The following is a 22,695-nucleotide window of genomic DNA, read 5'->3' on the forward strand; positions in this document are numbered from 1 at the left end:
AAAATATACCTCTACTCCAAATCGTCGGTCGTGTAAAAATTAGGATGATCAACAAAAATTGCAGAAACCGTTTGGCAAAAATGTTAGTTCAATAAATCATGATTATGTCTCGCACGGCTTGTTAACATCATCGGTTAACGCGGAAACAGTCCAATTCCCTCAACTGGTCACCTGGTGGATTACTGACAATTTATAATTTGCGTGGGTTCATTGCTAACCACACAACAAGAGATTTTTAAGAATACCAAAAAGTTTAGTGCGTAGGTAATTTGTACCTTTTCATTATAGTTCACGGGACATCCAACACACTTACTGATGAAATGATGATAGCAAAAACACAGTTACAGTTGATAATTACTCGGTAATAATATTGGTATCGATATAAAATATAATTGCTACGTACCTACGTTGTCTAACAAAAATTGCTTAACGCCAGAAACCAAAAAGAAGAAAAGAAAAGAAAAGCCAATAGTTAGTGTATACTAGCCGTTGCTTCACCCGCATTTTGAAAAAGAACATCCCTTGCTAGCAAAAAATGTGGCGATTTCAGAATTGATTACGAAATCCATAAAATCCTCTCACCGTTGGAACATTACCTCTTTATAGATAATATAGATAAGCACCTGGACTAGTAAACAAAAAACTCTTTTTTTCAAACATAAGTATCAATTTGCAACCCCGAATGAATCAGCAACTCTTCGAGTATATTTAGTTGATAAAAAAAAACAGAATCCCTGAACAACAAACACTTTTGTATCACGACCGATGCTCATTAATTATCACTTTGTGACACACTGGGTGCTAATTGATGTAAGGAGGAAATCGCCTGAATAATATTCATTTCAGTATTACTTCCAACACCAAATACGACTAGTAAATTGTTATTGAAAAAATCTCTGTATTTTACCCGTATTGTGTTGTACGTGTGTGTAATAGGATGTCCGCTGATTACTGAAATGTCATTGGCCTACGCTTATTTCAAATATTTGATTGATAGGGAAAACTATCAGTGTTTGATTCACTACTTTTCAGGTGAGGTTATTTGTTCTTTGTACGATATCATCTCTATTTCTTAAGGGTGAGTTGCACTGCAACGATAACCAAACCATAACCAGCCGTGAAACTGTCGCCCAACTGTCGCCTGTTGTCAAGCCAAGCGTGTGGACAACAGAAATTGGTCGGTTATCTTTACAGTTAAATAATGCAAAGAACTAACAGCTAATAGTTTATATGCTGCTTTTTTATTTAAACTTTATCAACGTATTGAGTTTGCATACATTTTCAAAGAATCTCCAAGTGTGTACCCAATATGAAAAGTTTGTAAGTTGACCTCGCCACTCCATAAACTCTATATCACTCAGTATAAATTATATTATGACAATTGATCAATGAACTTAAAAACAATACCATATTTCATTTACGTATTCGATTATTTTTACAAGTAAAGGCTGTTACAATCTCAACCGCATTTGACGACAAGTCCTACGCACACAAACGATTTCCATAATGCCTCGTAAACTATGGTGAATGAATTCCGTTGTATTATGTGTTAGAAGCCGAGCGTTCGACCATTCGACCATGTTGTATTGTTATTGTCCTATATAATTCAGGTTTAGCAGATCAGATGGTCATTTTGGACGAACCCAAACGTTGGGACGAGATGGCGTGTGCTAGTGGGGGTAAGTCCAATCCATAAACAACTATTTTCTGGTAAGGAAGTCCACTCTAGCATTGTTATAAAAAATAAACTATTGGGTTAAAGGTTAGGAATAATATTATTTACCTACAACTGAAGTCAGTCCTCATAAAAAAAATGGCGGGTGTGTTTTGCCATTGGTCATAATAAATAATTTTGCGCGTAGAAATACGATGTTTTTGTTCAAATCAATTTATTTACTTTGTGAAAAATATATGTGATTATGTTATATTTTTTTGAGTCATCTGTTAACGATTTTTGGTATTACAAAAAATGATCGGGTCCAAAGAAGGCGTGTAAGGGCGGAGACTGTAAAGTTCCTCGTCCTCCGCACACCCGCCTTTCAGTGCGCTGCTTTCTTGGGAGATTTTCCGTTATGGCACCGCCGCTAGTCATTTAGTTCTCCATTGTTGTATCTGCAATGTAGATATCTAACAGTGATAGATTTGTTATCAAAACCAGTTTTACAATATGAATTAATGTCAGGATATAACAGAATACAATAGCAAATCTATTGGTTTTATCACCTGTTTTGATAGAAACCGTTACTTACTTACATTTTACTGAATGCACATATGTCAATGCCGATGTATGATAACGTGCAAATGTAAAATAGGCGAATCAATACATATGTATTAGTGGCATAGACAGACGTATAGATATAACAGGTAGATTCAGAAGGAAAAGGTTCTACCAACATAAAAGATAGGTACTTAAGTGCCTCGTATGCTTTTTATCACAGCTACTAAAAACTTCTGTACTTACTTATTGGGCGAAATGAACTCTTGATAGTCGATCTAGAAATTGAAATAAAACTACTTTTACGGATTTTATAGATAATTCGGAAATTATAAAACATCCTCAACAGAGAAGATGGCTCTAGCCACCTGCTTGAGACTATTAAATCCAAATCCAAGCCGAAAACTGCTAGACCTAGAGTACAGAGCTCGTTTTAAGTGAATCGGATTGCCAATAATAATCCACAAAATGGAGGGTAACTGTGTGTAACTATAATATCAAGACGACCAACACCTTAGTTTGCCCGTGCCCATGGATGCCGTAAAGGGTCCGAAACGCCGGGATAAAAATAGTTTTATTTCAATGTCTAATATTCGTGTAAGTGTCAGAAATCAATAAGTCGATCTAGATGCTAGAAGCAATTTTAGTTGGTTCCATTTAGAAATAAAAGGGGCAGGAGAAGGAAAAACATTTTGTTAAACGCACGCATCTTATGAACCACTGTTTCGATTAGAAATAATAAATAATAATATTCTGTGTCAGACTGATCCATGAAGGCTTTAAGCTACTTTTAATCTGGACGCGCGTAGGTACACCTACATAATGCGAGTGAAACCACTCGCGGAACTGAATATCAACCCGTCATATGTGCGCATTATTGATTTTCTACTGTTCTCTAATTAGCGGCATACAAGAGGTTAATTACTTTTTCTTTCTATTACAGAAGCAGGCTTCAGAAATGACATCGTCGTTGAAGCCCACTCGGATGTAAAAACAGATAAAGAAGAACATAACAACAAAGACAAGTGCCTCAAATGTGCTAAAGCTTTCTTCGTGATCCTGGGCATGTTAGCTGTGGTTAGTAACTGTAATCAATTTGATAATCCCTTACGCCGTTTGCCCACCGTAGCTGTCACCGGACCGTCATCGCTAACGAGATGACGGCGCCGATTTAGCGATTCTTACATTTATTACGGCCGTGTGTCCACCGCACAGCCGTCACCCGAGCGCCGTCACCCCGCCGCCGGTACTAAGCACGGCCCGAAAAAATCTCGTCCTCGTTGACGTGCCGGTGACGGCGGCGGTGGACAACCGGCCTTAAGCTGGGTACTCACTTAGAAGTGTAGCACGTAACGGTTTTTTAATTTATTTCTTTATTTCAAGCAATCAGGGCCCATAGAAATATAAATACATATAGGTATATCGTACAATACTTATAAACCATTAGCCATTTCAATACATATGTTACGGCCAAAGTAATAAGTCTGCATATTATACATATTATCTAGCTATTATTTATGATATCTACTCAATTTGGATAAAGTGATAATTGACACAGAATTAATCACATTATTTAGCAATTTTATATAATATCTCCATAGACTTAGATACTGTAATAAAACAAGTAGGTAAAGATTATTATTTCATGTTAACTAACTAAAGTGTCTGGTAGCTGACCTTAATATAATTCGAAAAAGGCTAGTTAGCACAGTGCAGGGCGCCCCATAATAGTAGCGAAAAGTCCCCTCTTTGAGGTGTGGCTCGGGCCACTATATGGACGGCCCGGAGTATACGGTGAACCCTCACAGTCCTGGTGTGCCTGCCTGGGAAGGGCACCGCTGTGTACTCGTCGAGGCAATAGGCAACGGTGACCTCTCGTGTCCGGCACTAGTTCAAGCCATGGACCGGGGTGAGAGGTAATGGGATGCCGTCGTCTCATGCAGACGCTAGAGAAGTTCATACCTCTCATCCCAGCTGCTGCCATGGACGTAGAAGACACCACGGGCGCCGGGTGTCGAGCGACGTCTCCCGGCCATCGTAGGCGTGGGTTTGTGAGCGGGGAGTTTCGGTTGGCTCATCGTCCTTCCGTCTCTTAGAGCGCAGTGCGCGTTATTCCACGCGCTCCTCGAAGAGATTCAGCAAACCCCAGTGGGTTTAAGTCACTAACAGTCTGACACTCCTTCACGCTGCTAAACCACAGCGGGAGGAATCATTTGATGATTTATCATAAAAAAGTCGACAATAACTTAAACCGTTTAGAATTAGTCAGTACCAAGTTGGTTATACCTACCATATTTATTACTTTGGCTAACTTTGACCAGCTATTATGAATAATATCCAGATAAAGTAATTAATTTATCACATTGTCAAGTCAATTTGGGTAATATATGTAATAACCAGTAATTATGTATAATAGTGCACTTATAGAGGCCTATGTCCAGCAGTGGACTGCGATAGGCTGATGATGATAATGATGATGATTATGATGTCTAAATATATAAAACTCAAAGGTGACTGACTGACTGACTGACTGACTGACATAGTGATCTATCAACGCACAGCTGAAACCACTGGACGGATCGGGCTGAAATTTAGCATGCGGGTAGATGTTATGACGTAGGCATCCGCTAAGAAAGGATTTTGATCAATTCTACCCCCAAGGGGATAAAATAGGGGATGAAAGTTTGTATGAAACTTTGTCAATTTTAAACCGATCGGATTGAGACTTTGCATGCATAAAGCTACTATGGCGTAGGCAACCCTTAAGAAAGGGTTTTGATAAATTCCATCCCTAAGGGGATAAAATAGGGGATGAAAGTTTGTATACATCTTCTTAGATTTTATGAAGAAGTCCTGATGACGAATCAGAATTTTATGATGACGTTCGCTTAAATACGATTTTGATTAATTCAACCCCCATTCAACCCCCACGGGTGATAAAATAAGGAATGATGAAGGATGTAAAATGTATTAGTTTGAACCTATCAGTACGTAATGGAACGAACAAAATAATGTTTAGTTCTAATCTAAATATATAAAACTCAAAGGTGACTGACTGACTGACTGACTGACATACATATAAATAGACACACATCGTCGTCACCACCTTGATTGATCAACCCGTGCTGCTGCTAAGTAGTTATCCTAATTATACTGTTATGTAAAAGAATACACCTACGGCATAAGTAGTATTTTGACAATTCCAAATTGCCCACGCAGACGAAGGCCCGGGCAACAGCTAGTATAATATATATTTAATAACTATGGCTGTAACATATACAATACTATACTTACATCTATACAAAACTTAAATATACTATAAATATATAACAGATATCGTTTTAATATAGATATTACATATTCAATATTTGTTATTTATTGTCCCACTGCATGACACAGGTCTCTTCTCGTACGTATCAAAGCTAAGCGTTAATCACCACGCTTGCTGTTTGTGTTTCCTCAAGATAGTTTCCTTCATCACTCAATCATTGGTGTCCAAGTTATATATTGCAAGATAGAAAAGTTGCATTGGCACTTGCCTGACCAGGAATCGGACCTGCACACTCGCTTTAAAGACAACTATGATGTTAAAATTTCAGATAGCAGCGGTGGCCCTAATAATTGTCTCAGTAATATCTTCAATAGCGACGAAGGCTTATGATTCAGACCAGTCCAGCCGGATGGTTTCCATGGTACTGTTGGCTGTGTCAGCTGCTGTGACCATATGCGCCATCATTTATGGCGAAGTGTCTGTTTTTAGGAATCGGCCCAGACCTATACTTGTGGTGAGTAGATGGAACAGGATACCTATATATAATTACAAAAAACAGAATATAGGTAATATAGAATACAAAAATTATAAAAAGTTTAAGTTCATCATAATCCTCCGAGCCTTTTTCCCAACTATGTTGGGGTCAGCTTCCAATCTAACCGGATGTAGCAGAGTACCAGTGCTTTACAAGTAGCTACTGCCCTATCTGACCTCCTCAACCCAGTTACCCGGGCAACCCAATACCCCTTGGTTAGCCTGGTGTCAGGTTACAGGCTTCTGACTACCCGTAACGACTGCCAAGAATGTTCAATGACAGCCGGGACCTACAGTTTAACGTGCCGTCCGAAACACAGTCATAGGTGTCTAAGATAAGATATATTATATTAAAAAATGTAAGTGCAGTAACTACTAATTGTGAAATTGTATGTTTTTATGTTTTATGTAATTGTGAACTTGGTTGTAGAGAGTAAGTAATCCCTGGATCTACAGTCCAAATATTTAGCCCATCTCAAAAAGGAATTATAGTCCTGACCCGATTAATTTTTATACAAATAGCTATAAAAAATGAAGTGCGTGTACCTAGTAATGTTCTCGAAGACGCAAATATTACCTTTAATATTCAATTATGTGTTTATATGTAGAACTGCGAGGAAACACATTTAATTTTATGCATTTTTTATGACTGCAATTGTACTATTAGTGTTATTAAATTACAATAAAGTCGTAAATGTTTTACAACTTTGTTTCAATGTATTTCTAAGAGAATTCTATCATAAGTTTATTTGTATTTAGATGGTTCATAAAGAAATTGTAAAACACTGTGGAATATGATAGTTTTAACCGGATTTTTAAATAAAATGTCATACCTATAGGTATTATATTACTAGCTCTCCATGAAAGCTTCTTACCGTACCTGAATAAAATAATATAGCCCATGTCAATCGGCTAGAAATAATTTCATAATAATTTCAAGCCGCATCAGAAGTTTCGTAGTAAGTATCCTTGTAATGGATGGACTATCAAAATCCTCATTATAAAACCTTGGCTCTCTCAAGGAAATTGAGTGTCACAATTACAATTTCAAGAAAAAGGATCCAAGGTTGTCGTGCCCTTGAGGTCTAATGTATAAATGTATTCAAGTTCAATGGAAAGCCGTTGGCATATCACGCGAACTTCTGCTGGCTAATTAGGCTGGTTACGTTCTTGACCAGTCTGGATCTTCGTACTTATTCATTAGGCGCTGACTGTTGATGTTGATACAGTCGTATATGTAAGTCGAGATCGGTTGAAGGTTCTACTTAGACTATATTTTCGCTAGATGACACCTGTTATCTAAACCTATCCAATAAACGATTAACTGTTTGTGAGTCCCTCCAGATGATTATCAAATTACTTCATTTTTATTAATTCAATCAACTTTAAAATCCAAGCCTACTCGGATAATTCCTTTAAGCGCTTTTTTAAAAGAAACTTCGCAGCCGCAAAGATATTTGACGATAGCTACTTGACAGAATGTTCTGAACAGTTTGAGCCCCTTTAATTGTTTAATTCTGACGGTTTATTTCAGGCCGCAGTGGTCCTACTTCTCCTAGCGATAGTACAAGCTCTGATAGCCGGCATATCCGTGACTGTGGAACCGTCTGACGAGGCCAAGCTCATGAGGTCCCTGACAGAGTCCTTCAGACAGGCGAAGGAGGACAACATGAGGCATGCCAAGATTTGGGCTATGACGCAGTCCGATGTAAGTTACACTACTATCTTATGAAGTCTAGTCTCTGCCATACTCACTCTGCTACTACTGAGTATAAGCCTTCAAAGACAATAACTCTTACTAATATTAAAAGATGCGTGCAAATCTGACGCGCTTTCACGCCAAATACTTAACCGATTTAAATGAAATTTCGTACTCAGATAGTTCAGCTAAATCTGAGAAAATAAATTCTACTCTTTGTCCGGGAGTAAACAGGTAAGTAGTTGAAGACAATTTCATAATCCTTATACGTTCCTTCTAGCTAAATTGTTGTGGAGTATACGGTCCAGAAGACTACCGGGTCTCAACATTACCATACTACTTCCCTCCAAATGTGCCGATATCGTGCTGCACATCATACGACTCCTCACGGTCAGACCTGGTGCAGGAAAGAGATAGAGAGCTATGTAAAGTGAAGAAGACTTACTTCATGACTGGCTGCAAAGAATTAGTGCTGACGGTGTTTAAAGAGACATCGTCTATGGTGTTCTCTATGGCTGTTATACTTATTGTTTTGGAGGTTAGTTTATATCTGGAATTACTTAAACCTACATAAATTATGTTTCGCGCCACCGTCACGCGGCAAGTCCGATAGACGCAGCGCTAGTGTCTATGCCGACGCTTAGTATTCAGTCGTGGCCTTCTTCAGGCAGATGCTGTTACAGCCTTTTTTCTTTATCGTCCCACTGCTGGGCTGCGGCCTCATCTCACAAGGAGAAGGATTGAGCATTAATCACCACGCTTGCTCAATGCGGGTTGGTGATTTCGGACTGTATAGTCCAGGTTTCCTCAAGATGTTTTCCTTCACCTTTTTATCAGCCATTGGTGTCAAAGTAATACTTAGAAAGTACATACAAACTTAGAAAAGTTGCATTGGTACTTGCCTGACCTGGAATCGAACCCACGACCAATCAACTCGAGAGGTTGATTCTTTACCCACTAGGCCACTAGGCAGATGCTAGTTCAGTTAGTTTGATTTATTCATTCATGTATCTTTATAAAAAAATTAAAAATCATATTGAACTGTTTCATAATAGGTACCTACTAATGTTGTTTATTTGTTTTTTTCAGGCGTTACTTCTAATCTTAGGTGCCGTTATATACCAAAAACAGAGCACGAAATCATTTAAGTGACTGTTGTTTTGCACAATAAACGTTATTTTAATATGTAGAATAACCAAAAAGCAACGAAAACAAACTATCGCCGAGCAGCCATTGAGATCTCACTTTAGTTTTAAATTTATCTAAAGGACATACTAGATGGCGTTGTACGCATAAATGCTAAGCGACCTTCGTAAACTGTTCAAAATCTGTTGTAAATAATATTGACGACTTACAATTTAGTACATAAATAGAATAGATTTTTGTACTCACGTTAATTTTATTTCTTGTTTTAATGTTACATTATTAATTGTTTTTAGTCTAACAGTTAACAGTCTTTGCATAGCTACGAATAAGTGAATAACACAGCGTTTATTTTAAGAAACGACTAAATAAATAGTATTTGTATGCCATATGAGTTCATTTTTACCTGGTCTCACATAGAACAAAAAGTTTATCATGTATTGTTTTAAATATTGTGGTTAGCGCCATCTTGTGTCACTTGCATGAACTGCTTAAAAAGAATATAGACCTCTAATTTAATAAAAATACAAAAGGTAGCAGCACTTAATCTACATGCCTTGTATTATTCTTTTTTGTTTTGATAAAAAATATAATGTATTGACTAGTACCAAGAGGGTAAGCCAAGCATGCGTTATAGTGTATCTTTATTTGTATTTTGGAGAATTGCTAAGAAACTGGTTAAACCTCGTTCTGCACTAGTTCTTGGTAGAAAGTTCGTCGGTCTTTTAAAGAGTTTTCGATGTGATTTTCAGAAACCCTTTCGTTTTTGGTGCTAGTGACAGTTTCCGATCATTAAAACCTTTTGAAAATACATTAACTGCCACACTCAGAGTCGTTTAATGGTTACTTAAGCCATTCCTTAGTGAAGGATTTGTAAGACAAACCGTCACTAAGCAGCAACTTAAGTACCTAACCATTAAACGACTCTGAGTGTGGCAGTAAGTCGTTAAAACCAAGATTTCGGTTAAGTGTTCGTTAGAGTTTATATACCTACCTACATCATAAAGGTAGGTTATATCAACGAACACTCAAGTTCTAACGTTAAAAATAAATTAATGGTTTGAAAAAACTTCCGGCTGCATCATCAGATCACTTCGATAGATCCAAAAGTCAAATGTTTTTATTTCAAATAGGCTTTTGCAGGCTCCTATGAAACGTCACACTAGTTCCAAATCTGTATATCTATTGAGCCAAGTAAGTCCTTTGTGGTTTTGTATACGGCACTAATACCAGTGGAGAACTTTCTCATAGATAAAGGACGGTCCGTCCTTTAAAAAATTACCGTCCAGGACGGTCCAGGATGCTTAGAAACACTTTTATGGATTGGAACAATGTGGGCGCACTTCCAGGTATCTGGAAAGTAACCCTCGGTAATAATACATTAATTAAACACGATGTGTAAAGGTTTACATTTAAAATTCGGGTTAATCCTGTAATCATGTAGGTAATAACAAATTGAAATTTAAACCTAGGTATGGTCATGTGGAAGTCGTGGTGGCCTAGTGGGTAAAGAACCAACCTTTCGAGTATGAGGGTGTGGGTTCGATTCCAGGGTCAGGCAAGTACCAATGCAACTTTTCTAAGTTTGTATGTACTTTCTAAGTATACTTAGACACCAATGGCTGATAAAAGACCTACGGCGAAAAATAACTGTTTTTAGTCAGTAAGAGTCTGGTACTCCCTTACCGCTGCTGACCCAGGGAGGGGTCACTTGATGATTTTTGGCGTCGTTAAAAAAACAGCCTTTTTTAAAAAAATTAGATTGTAATAAATTATCAGGTAAGAGACCGTGTTATAATGATGCACTAAATGAATAAGATAGAATGAGGAATATTCGGTAGGCATTTTCATTAATTAAATACTAAAAACTAGAAAATAAAAAATCGGTAAAAAAACTTTTAAGTTAAACGGTTTTATCTTATGTGCTCTAAAAACGAGAAAATAAAAAAATAGTTACTTACCTGTCAACCTACGTAGGTGGTCCCGATCATATTAGACTAAAATAAAAACGTGGGGCCCCTCTGAAATCCTACCTATGGCAAAGCATATCTTTATACTTTGGTAGATCATGAGCTCGGCGTTCACTGGTGAAGCCGCTACGGCTGATTATTGATTGCCAAAATCTCCAGTTACGATTATAGTAAGTCGATGCAATCCACACCTATTATACCTGTAGATGAAATTACTACAGCAATAGTTAATGGGCCCCACGTTTTTATTTTAGTCTAATACTAGCTGTTGCCCGCAACTTCGTCTGCGTGGGCAATATAGAATAGTCAAAATACTACTTATCCCGTAGGTGCATTCTTTCACGTGACAGTATAATTAGGATTAGCACTTAGCAGTCGCATAGATTCATTGATCAAGGTTGTGTTGTGGATGTGACCATTTATCTAAACAAAAGAAGTAAAGTTTGTGACGTTGTGAATATCTCTGGATCTAGTCAGCCAATTTGGAAAATTATTACGTATGGTGCGTAAGTAATTTTCACAGGAAACAGTTATAATCTATGTCTATATGCTTTGATCTCAGTGGCGTGCACTTAGAGAGGCCTATGTCCAGCAGTGGACTGCGATAGGCTGATGATGATGATGATGATGATGATGATATGCTTTGAGTCTGACAAAGCTGTCATTTGTACATTTTCTGCAGCTGCTGCGACTAATCAGAAGCCAGAAAGTCTGTCAGTCTTACCATGGATATCGGCTTGTGTAGTTGACTGGATTGAAGATAGGTAGATAGGTAGTCGCTCCAAGCAAAATATTGGTACTCAAACAGATTCGGTGACTGGAAGCCAACACCAACATAGTTGGGGAATAGCCGGATGGATGATAAAATGAGTCATCATCATCAGCAGGCGCATAGGGTAGGATAGTTTCACTACTGGGGAGAAACACTTGTATGACGGGGATTTTCTGTGCACTTACTCACTATGGTAAGGCTGACCCCATTAGGCGTGCGCGGTCCTCGGCGTGTGAGTAGCGCGGGCGTCGCGAGCACGCTGCATGAACGTCGCGTTTTGCTGCCCTGCGGCATGTGTGAAGAGTGCAAGCGACGCGGCGCTCGAGTTGCGTTCTTACCCCTTCGCCTGCTATCCCCGCCACCCGCTGTAGGTAAATGCCGCAGGGCAGCAAAACGCGACGTTCATGCAGCGTGCTCGCGACGCCCGCGCTACTCACACGCCCGAGGACCGCGCACGCCTAATGTGGGGGAGGCCTAAGCCGGGACTCCACCGAAATGTTTGCATTAGTTCACGAATAGGCAAAATGTACGTATCTGTGAGAGTCCACTTCATGTGTTCGTACTTGAAACCTGCAGTTTTGCCAAGATTTTCAAAATGTACGCTCTCAATTTGTCATTTCTTGGTGGAGCCAGCAAATCAAAAGAAACAGAAGTGTTGTATACTGGGCGTCACTACCGCACACCGGGAAAATTTCGCTCTTGCGTTTATATACCATATTTTGTGTCACACGTAAACAGGACGACAGTAAGTAAAAAAAGACCACCGAAAAACTTTCAAAGATCTGATGAACGAACAAATCAGACCTGACTTGGTCAACTGGGGCCAATCAGAGCTCTATGAAGCGATCATATGCTTTGGCTCCTACTGTTATTGTGGTTTCTGAAAATTTATTCACCTCATTCAACGATGAATGTAATTCTGATGGTACTATTAAGAACACTTGCTTAGCGCAGAAGCTGACGTTGGCAGGTCGACTCTTTTGACTTCTCGAATAGGATACCATTGGTTTTTGTGCAATGCCCACCTGCAATGCATGCTGGATTAGGATAGGATACAGGTGGATAGGATTTGCAACAGAAAACAATTCTGTCTTTGTGATTGAATGACATCAAACGTAGTTTTATATAAAAGGTGTTTTTTTAGACTTGGCTCGGGTCTTACTGAGACTGTTCGTAATCGTGACCAGTGTATTTGCGATCAGAAGTTGAAAGTAAGCATGTCTCTGGTATGCGACGCGCAATTTGTACGTTTTCAGACGCATAAAGCATTTTACGTGTGTATGGTATTAAATCGAGAAAGCTCCCATTTCTTATCTGCACTTTGTATCTGGGCTTGTTCTTAAAGCTACAGAATCCTACATTACCTACCTACCTCACGCTTAGCAGCACTTGCGAGAGACAGATCCTCCTTTCTTCTAGGATTAAGTTTACATACTTTGCATCAGAAAAAATAATGAAGGTCTACTTAATACTATTCACTCAAAGTAATTTGTTTTAATAAGGCGATTATCACACTGCCCCGCATGATGCAGCGTAGTGCGTGGATGCGTTTTTTTCCGTTGTATGGAAATATCTCCGTTTGTATGGAAAACACGCATAGTCCAACACACTGAAAATGCATCCACGCGCGTTCATGCGGATCACGCACATACATGCGGAGAAAAACGCACCCCCGCGCGTTGGTGCGGGGCGAAACGCAAGGTATGGCACACTGATCCCGCAGTGACGCGCGTGATTTTGAATGGGCGTGACGTGTATGGCGATTATCACACTGCCCCGCATGATGCAGCGTAGTGCGTGGATGCGTTTTTTTCCGTTGTATGGAAATATCTCCGTTTGTATGGAAAACACGCATAGTCCAACACACTGAAAATGCATCCACGCGCGTTCATGCGGATCACGCACATACATGCGGAGAAAAACGCACCCCCGCGCGTAGGTGCGGGGCGAAACGCAAGGTATGGCACACTGAATCCCGCAGTGCCGCGCGTGATTTTGAATGGGCGTGACGTGTATATTTGAAAATGGAAGCCGCCGTGCGTGAATTTACAAAACGCACCTACGCGCGTGAGTGCGCGAAAAACCCGCACGATGTTGCAGATCTGCACTCCCGCAGGAACGCGCGTAGGTGCGTCGACACGCAAGATGCAGCGTGATGCGGGGCAGTGTGAAGATCACCTATATTTGAAAATGGAAGCCGCCGTGCGTGAATTTACAAAACGCACCTACGCGCGTGAGTGCGTGAAAAACCCGCACGACGTTGCAGATCTGCACTCCCGCAGGAACGCGCGTAGGTGCGTCGACACGCAAGATGCAGCGTGATGCGGGGCAGTGTGAAGATCACCTAAGGCCACCACATTAGTGGAAGAGAAGCTAAACTATGTTTATGAAAAAATCCTGATATAAACTCCATCTGTAACTTTAAATGATAATTAATTGTTATACTAAAGTCATCATTTTTGACATAATATTCAAAAAATAATTTAGATGGCACCGTTTTAAATTTGGCTGAGAACTATTATTTTCCTTTCATCAAGGTAATAATTATAATAGGATTTTGATGTGGCACGGCAAACTGACAAACACTATTGAAATGTCTATCGAAAAATTACACTACGTGTTAAAATATGGTGAATTACGGAAAATACACAACTCCATCTGTTGAAATAATAATCCTCTATAAAGAATGTATGGTAATTCATTGTCATTTACCACCTCGCTCCTTTGACAAATTTTATGTATTTTATTTAACACAGATTACCACAGATGGAGCTACTTTAACCTTGGCTAAACACAATTTTCATTTTTTTTTCTTCCGAAGTTACTTATGAAGGTGTGATTTTCTGTGTAAAGGTTAATAATAGGCCGATCAACTAATATAAGTACAACATTCAAATGTACAGTTTTGACAAACAGATTGCGTGTCGTAATATTTTACATCTTGAATTCACAAAATTATTCATATCTTTTGATAGAGTGAATCGATTTCGATGAAACAAAAACTAAGTAATACCCCAAGTTACGTAGAATTTTTGTATATAAGCATTGTCTGCATTGAATTCGTAGATTTTACGTGAATCCCGAACGAACAAACAGATAAACAGACAAACAGACAAACAGACAAAAATGACAAAAATGATGGAAATGGGTTCTGTTAGTTATCCTTTAACATGCTGGCTATTTTTTTTGTCAATTTCTTCAATGTACAAAAATTACTTTTCTACAGATTTATTATATGTATAGATGATCGGGACCACCTACGTAGGTTGACAGGTAAGTAACTATTTTTTTATTTTCTCGTTTTTAGAGCACATAAGATAAAACCGTTTAACTTAAAAGTTTTTTTACCGTTTTTTTATTCATAGGCAGATGGCGCTATCAAATGGGACCATGAGTCAAATTGGGCTCATTGTCCAACAGAGTTATAGCATATGCCGTTGTGGAGGTTTTTGTTTGTACTAAAATTGTTACTATGGGCACTACCTTCAATTCTATGGCAAAAAAAAGATATGCACCTAAATAGGTTTTGTAGAAAAAGAATTGTTAGGAGTCGTAGTGCGCTTGGTTGTTCATGACATAAAACTTAATTCGCAGGATTTGATTATGCTAGGATTATGGGACCACCTTCATCACCAGGTCAGGATCTGATGATGGAAACCCTGAGAAATCGAGGGCAACTTTCGAAAATTGTAGGTGTGCATAGGTTAAAACTTGACAATGAGGTGTACGTCTGATAACACTATGCAACAGTGAAGGTTTGGAGCTGACCTGATGATGGAGACCGCAGAAGGTCGAGGGAACTCGACAACTGAATATGTAAACTACCTCGTGTTTGGGCTTATATTATTCGTATTGATGAGAACTTTCTAGAAATGCGGATAGTGACAACTATGCTTGTCACTGAAAAGCCAAAAATAAAAAACTTTTTACAAAAAAATAAAACCGACTCCCAAAAGCGTGGCGTGTAAACTCAGTAACATCCATTAGACACTGACTTCTAGGCCGATGCACCTAAGAATAGTTTTTTTTGTTTTTTCAGAGTTTGCCAAGAACATCTGATGGGTAACGACAATTGGAACTTTTTGATTGATAATTGGTAATGTTACGCATAACTTTAATGTACGTCAGATCACAGATATAACTAATATGCTGGTAAGAACCATTACCCAAGGCCAGAGATTTGATTTTGAATTAGAATCTGCATTAACGGATAATGACTTATATTTTTGGACTGGGCTAAACTTGCAACAATTCAATAGAATTTTGGAAGAGACTCCTTCTCTAACACAAAGAAGAAATCGTCCACGGACTGTCCTCGGTATCTATATCACAAAACTAAGAACAGGAGAGTCAAACGAGAGTCAACATTGTTTAATAGGTATATCTCGCCGAACACTGGAACGAAAACTTGCAATAGCCAGAGAATGTTTAATGAATGACTTCGTTAGCAGACACCTTGGTATTGGCCATATTTCGCGAGAAAATGTACTGCAAAGAAACCTGCTACTACCAAAAGGCTTGATTGGCAACGACGAAAATACAAAAGCCATTGTTATAGCTGACGGCACCTATGTACATCGAAAAAAGCTCTAACTTTTTATTTCAGAGAAGAACTTACCTTTTCTGATGGTATGTAGTGACGGCTACATTATCGAAGTTTATGGTCCGTATGCGGCTACGGATTCTGATGCATCAGAGATGCATTCGAGATAGCGTAGAAAACTTACAGGCATTGGGATATGAGGCACATCCCACCGACAAAAGACGAATTTGAAACTCAATTAACCACAGTTCAAGCAAACAAATCAAGATTAATAACATTGTGTCGGTGGGTTGTAGAAGCTGTTAATGGCAAGTTGAAAAATAGATTTAAACTACTGCGACAGGATTATTTTAATAGAGTCTTGCCGCATTTATTTGTTGATTTTAAAATTGTAGCCGCTCTTATTAACGCATTTTACAAGATAGCTGTTGATAATGAACATGTTAATGAAATATTAAGAATAGTCAATCAAAGGCTCCATACACCTAATCTTTTGAACGACTATGTACAACTGAGGAACCTGAATAGACAAAGAGCCGCATTTATTACATTGGAAGCAAATCAGCTGGAAGACTTCCCTCGGCTAACAATAAACGAGATTTTCATGATATCGCTTGGGTCATGTCAAATCGAACTTGCTAAATCATATTGCAGCGAACATTTACGCAATGGTTTATATACGATAGAAGTATGTCGTGAAAATGAATTAAATTATTTAGCAGCATGCAATCACCATCACCAACATGTGTGACTATTAAGAGGAAGAATAGGTACAGTCAAGACATGTTCGTGCACGTACATATTACGTATACATTCTGGTTAACAGAAACGAAATGGGTCGAGATGCCATCGCTCAGTATTACTGCTCGTGTCTAACAGGTAGACGCACAGTAGGAAGTTGTGCTCATATCATTTCCATAATATGATATCTAGGGTTAGGCAGGCACACACAATCTAATCCACCGGCAGGATATTTAGACGACATTATTATTGATATTGATTGAAATGTTAACAAAAATAATTTTAAGAGCGCTATTACAAAATCGAATCGCTCAGGTTTAGGTAAATTAGACGATAGCCGGCAGCACTTGCGCGCGTGTGCGTCTAGTGAAATACGCAACGCACACCTGCGGACCGCCACGCGGCACAAACAAACTTGAGACTTTGCCACTTTTATTTTCAAAATAGTTTATTGGTTTTATAGCTTATGAAATATTATTTGTACCCATGAATTTTATAACTTAGAATAGCTCGATTGAGTTACAATAAACAAATAATCGTTTACAATTTTTAAATTATTTAATCGACAACCAAACTTTTCACCATGTTTATCAATTAGGTATAAGTAATTGATTTATAAAAAAACTAAAATCTATAATTCGTCTTCCATGTATCGTATCTTCATTTTCCTGCAACAATAAAAACTAGGAATGTAAATAGTTTATTAAAACAAATATGTCTGTTGCGAGTGACAAAAAATACTTACCATATTATTTGTACTGGTATCCGATTGAGTCTGATAATCTGAATTAAATATGCTTTCATTATCCTGCAAGAATCAAAGATATCCAATAATATTATTATGCAACAGCGAAACTAACGACGATGACATTTACGTACATATTTCTATATAACCAACATCAAAAAAAGAGAACCCAATCTATAACATTTTCGCATTAGAATATCATGGGTTATTACTTGTGTATATTACATTTCAATCAGATCATTATAACTAATAAATAAAATAAAAACTCACTAGTATCAAAACGAGTTCGTTGCGCTATATTTTTCGAGCTCCGGCGAGTTTGCGCGGCGTAACAGCGAGCGATACGTCCTCCCTCGATAAGCGCTTGGCGCTGACTAAAGTTGAACACCGCGCGTCACAAGATTTATATTGATTTTTGCATTGCAAACAAAAATTATTTTAAAATATTGTTTTACTTTTAAATAGACCAATTTTTTTTTTCAAGCTTTTTATCAATACCACCTTAATTATTAAATATGTTATATTTGAATTTGGATTATACTTTCTTAGATAAAAAATATAGTTTTGTACGGAAAATTGTCAGTAACTCTCAGTTTTATAGAATTACTTTTGGTGTATTACTGTATGAATTGTAATAAATTGGTGTAAGCAAGCACAAGTACAAGATATAGTTGTATCTTGAACATTTTTATAAATGGTTAAATTGCTATATCCTCGTAGAACTGAAGCATCAAAAGATTCCCAAAAGCAACATTTTATGAAACATCCTTTGCAGAGACAAAGATTTTACTGATGTACGTGGACAAATTAAAATATTTATTGAAAACAGCCCCAAGATAAATGATCAAACTGTCTTAATCTTATTTTTGTTTTTTTTTTGTGACTATATCCAAAGCATAATGACGCATCAAAACTCGTATAAAACTCGAAAATTTGTGATAGCCCTCTTAACTGTTAGCAGCTGTTATATTTTTTATGTATACATTGAACCTGGAATTAAATCTAGATAAAGGTGTTCAATAACAAAACCTACAATGCCATAACAGCACTACTTTTTGCAGAATATTAGTTTATTTATGGTCGGATAAAAATATTTATAGCAAAATAACCCCATGGATTCTTCTCAAAAATGAGTTTAAATCTTTATATTTAGTGCTTTACAAGTATATTCATAGTGGTCTCATCTGTGTTGGTGGGTGAGCCCAAGCTTCATACATTTTTGCCCATGGTCCTTTATCGAATTATTTTGAAGTACTACTTAGACTGCGCTTTGTAACGAAACCATAGCGCGATTCAGACAGGTACAACGCCATCTATCGAGCGCGCATACAATATTTATCGCAATACAATGGAGTTTTAGCTTTATTAATTTAATGAATTATGAACTTTATGTATTAATTTGTATTAATGATAGTCTATGTATTACATTTATGTTATTCTTTTCTATTCTATGTATGTATTCATCCAATTGAATAGGTACTTAAACAACGAACAAAGTTAACAATGCAGTCAAAATCCATACATAATGTTCTTGCCAAACCGCAAATATAAAATTGTTTTCAATGGCATATTATTTTTTAATGTTTTTATAATATTTTTCCTTTATATGTGGCTAATGACCTATCTTGGTGCAAAATTTGAAGTTTCTAAGTCTGCTAGAAGTACCTTAGATTTTTGATGATCTGTCAGTGAATCAGTGAGTCAGTGAGTGACAAAATGGTGTAACTTTGATCGACCGTAACTCCTAAACTATTAATTCAATTGGCATGTAATTTCATAGTATGTTATTTTTACTAACATACTATGGATGCCACTTGTCTGAAATAAAAACTATTTTATTTATTTACTTATTATTTCGAACTTAAGCTTGTTCTAATGCCTACTATTATTCAACGAAAACCTAAACTCCTAGCTTTGTCCACGTCGAAGATATAGGGGGGGCGAAACAGCCGCGAATCGCTTCGAGAAAAGATGGTACGGCCGTGCCTAGGGTTGCCACCTTTTTTTTAAGCAAATAGAGTATATTTACTTTTTAAGGTTAAAAAAATAAAGTACAAGATCTGAAAATAAAGTATTATTTATTTAAATTGCAATTTTTTTCCATACATATTTTTTGTTACTTCTGGCAACATCTAACAAATATTTATTATCAAAGAACGTCTTAACCGCATCTTTACAATCTATGTTTAGATTGAAATATATAAATAATTCGTTTTTTATTAAATTTAGGGACGCTCTGTTTCGTTCGTCCCGCCACTTAGCATTCATCAGAGAAAAAACTCTCTCTGTAAATGCTGAAGTGGCAGGAATGGATAGCAGAAATGACACGATTTTATATATATTTACGAAATCATTACTACTTTGAACTTTTGAAATGACAAGTTGACATTTTAGGTTACGTCAAAGGGTTACGTTCAAAAGCGAGCAAAACGGGCACGGCCCGTGCCCGTTTTGCTCGAGATTTGGCTGGGGCACTGCCGTGCCCCCAGATTAATTTATCACATTGTCAAGTCAATTTGGGTATTATATATAATGATTATGTAAAATATTTATTTAATCACTATGGCTGTAACATATAGAGTCATGGACACGTAATTAAAGACACCCCCGACTCGAAGTGAAATAAATAGTTATGGTACTGACATGAGCTTAAGCACGGTATAAAATGTAATGTAATTATTATTGAAACAAATATTACATTGTGTTCTTTCAATTAAGGATAAAAAATATTTACTGTTTATAATAATTTAGATAAAACGCTTTATGGGAACTGAACACTAACTTTTGTAGCGAATACTTGGCTGGTCAGCTAATTAAAGACAGTAAATGAGAGAGAGAGAGAGAGTTAAGAAAAAAAAACGGAAGATATAGAAATAGTCGCCATACTTTTTTTTAAGTGAGTAAAATATTTATGAGAACTCAAATTAGGTAATAATTTAGGTTCCCTTCACTAACATTTTTCATTTTAGTCCAATCAATACGACTAAAACAACATTTCTGGTAAGTAAAATGTTTTAGGCTTTTTTAAATAAAGTTTTATCATGCGAATTCATTCATACCACTTGAACTGTAATAAGAACATGGTAATAAAATTATCATTAAAGATGACTTGTTAATGCACTAAAAAAATCAAGGTTTGAGAACAACTGAAAACCGACGTCAAGGAAAACTTATCCGCAGTAACAGACTTCACGGTGGTGTTATAACGAAAATAGAGAACCATTAATATTATTAGGTACTGCTTTTTCGGAGTCATTTGATGCTAAAAGGACGAAAATTGTGTCTGCAGATCTTTAAGATAACAGCCGGGTCGGGAAAACCTGTAGTGCAAAGTGTTTCGGAAGATGTTACTTTTGAAAAGCACCGCACGTCCATACTGTAGTTGGCGTTTTCTATCAAAGATGAAAGTTGCTCTAAGCAAGTATTGAAAAATGATTTTTTATCTGATAAAACAAAGGGATTCTAAGAATTCTAAAAAAATAATTGATTTTAGTCAGTTTCAAAACATGTGATGTAACCAAAGTACACCAAGAAAGTTCTCAAACGTAGGAGGCGAAAATGTTATAGTGCGGGGATGGTCGCCATTGTTTAGTGAAATGCCCTTCAGAAAGGTATTATTAAAAATAGGCGAATTCAAGTACTATAATATAATATTTTATAAACAAGCATATCGTTATAAGCTAAGCATAATTTACCGGTCATTAGGACTTTCCAAATTAGAAAAGCTCTGAAAAACACTGCAAGGGTAGTAAAAATGACTCTTTAATCGGGCAACTTATGGCGGCTTTGGTTTGGCCTATTGCAAATCCAATGAAATAAAAACTGTTAATAGGCGAAAAATACTATGGCAGTAAGTTGTACATGGAACGTCGATCAATTTTACACAGATTTTAATTAAGCATGGAAGAAAATCCCCTTAGCGACTTCTACAAAACTGACCGCTTGCTTGTTGAGGGATGTCGTACTGTTATTGAGGTAAAATGAAATAAACCAAATATTAATACATATTGGAATGTTTAATTATAGTATAGGGAATGTTGTTGTAGAAAGGTAAATCCTATTTCTCCTACTCCTAACTATTTCTTCCTCTAAGCATATGGAGTGTCTTTAATTAGATGGCCAGGCTTCGTTATGGATCATACCGCCCGGGATTCGGAAAACTAGGCCCCTAGTTTTTTTTCGCTTTATCCGAATTCCGGATAAAGCGAAAAAAAAAAATTAAGTCGTGGTGGCCTAGTGGGCAAAGAACCAACCTCTCGAGTATGAGGGCGAGGATTCGATTCCAGGTCAGGCAAGTACCAATGCAACTTTTCTAAGTTTCTATGTACTTTCTAAGTATATCTTAGACACCATTGACTGTGTTTCGGATGGCACGTTAAACTGTAGGTCCCGGCTGTCATTGAACATCCTTGGCAGTCGTTACGGGTAGTCAGAAGCCAGTAAGTCTGACACCAGTCTAACCAAGGGGTATCGGGTTGCCCGGGTAACTGGGTTGATGAGGTCAGGCAGGGCAGTCGCTCCTTGTAAAGCACTGGTACTCAGCTACATCCGGTTAGACTGGAAGCCGACCCCAACATAGTTTGGGAAAAAGGCTCGGAGGATGATGGGGGATTATTAAATATAGTCATTAGTTTTAACATTTCACAATGCCTTCTTAAATATTTTAAAATAGAAAAGAAAGTTCCCACGGCAATGTAAAAAAAGAAATACAGATGAAATGCCCCGGTAAGTTAAGATTCCAACAGTGTCTTTAATTACGTGTCCATGACTGTATATATGTATACAAAAATGAAACCCGCTTTCCGTTGTCACGAGATAACATGAAAACGGCTTGACCGATTTGGGATTTTGAAAATTAGAGGGGAAGTAACTTAGATCCGGTAGAAGGTTTTAGGATAGTTTTTGTCACTATCCGGCTACGGGACGCGGGTGAAACCGCGGGCGAAAGCTAGTTTTCGATAATATTCCAGACCGTTTTTATTTTATTGTCTAATTTGGCAATTTTTTTACTAATTGAAACATATTTATTGTAATCAGAACTATACAGGTAAGTACAGGTATG

The 22,695-nt window shown here is 37.5% G+C and overlaps 1 protein-coding gene across 3 annotated transcripts; it reads left to right on the forward strand.

The window, feature by feature from the left end:
• The first annotated feature begins 831 nt into the window (after positions 1-831).
• Positions 832-9,249, forward strand: LOC110372746 (tetraspanin-18). 3 transcript variants are annotated; one of them, XM_021329701.3, is made up of 7 exons: positions 832-1,032; positions 1,611-1,679; positions 3,159-3,292; positions 5,815-6,000; positions 7,555-7,728; positions 8,000-8,257; positions 8,809-9,249. In XM_021329701.3, the coding sequence occupies exons 1-7, from the start codon at positions 957-959 to the stop codon at positions 8,869-8,871; spliced, it is 960 nt and encodes a 319-aa protein (XP_021185376.3). In that variant the 5' UTR covers positions 832-956; the 3' UTR covers positions 8,872-9,249. The 3 variants fall into 3 exon arrangements, with proteins under 3 accessions (XP_021185376.3, XP_021185377.3, XP_063892385.1); XM_064036315.1 differs by lacking the exon at positions 832-1,032 and adding an exon at positions 1,300-1,320; XM_021329702.3 differs by lacking the exon at positions 1,611-1,679.
• Positions 9,250-22,695: the final 13,446 nt, after the last annotated feature.

Source organism: Helicoverpa armigera, chromosome 9 (assembly GCF_030705265.1).
Source record: "Helicoverpa armigera isolate CAAS_96S chromosome 9, ASM3070526v1, whole genome shotgun sequence".
Lineage (NCBI taxonomy): Eukaryota > Metazoa > Arthropoda > Insecta > Lepidoptera > Noctuidae > Helicoverpa > Helicoverpa armigera.

Coding starts and splice junctions, on each gene's coding strand:
- LOC110372746 (XM_021329701.3), top strand. CDS start 957: ATGTCATTGGCCTACGCTTATTTCAAATATTTGATTGATAGGGAAAAC. Junction 3,293..5,814: donor TCCTGGGCATGTTAGCTGTG/GTTAGTAACTGT, acceptor TTAAAATTTCAG/ATAGCAGCGGTGGCCCTAAT. Junction 7,729..7,999: donor GGGCTATGACGCAGTCCGAT/GTAAGTTACACT, acceptor CGTTCCTTCTAG/CTAAATTGTTGTGGAGTATA.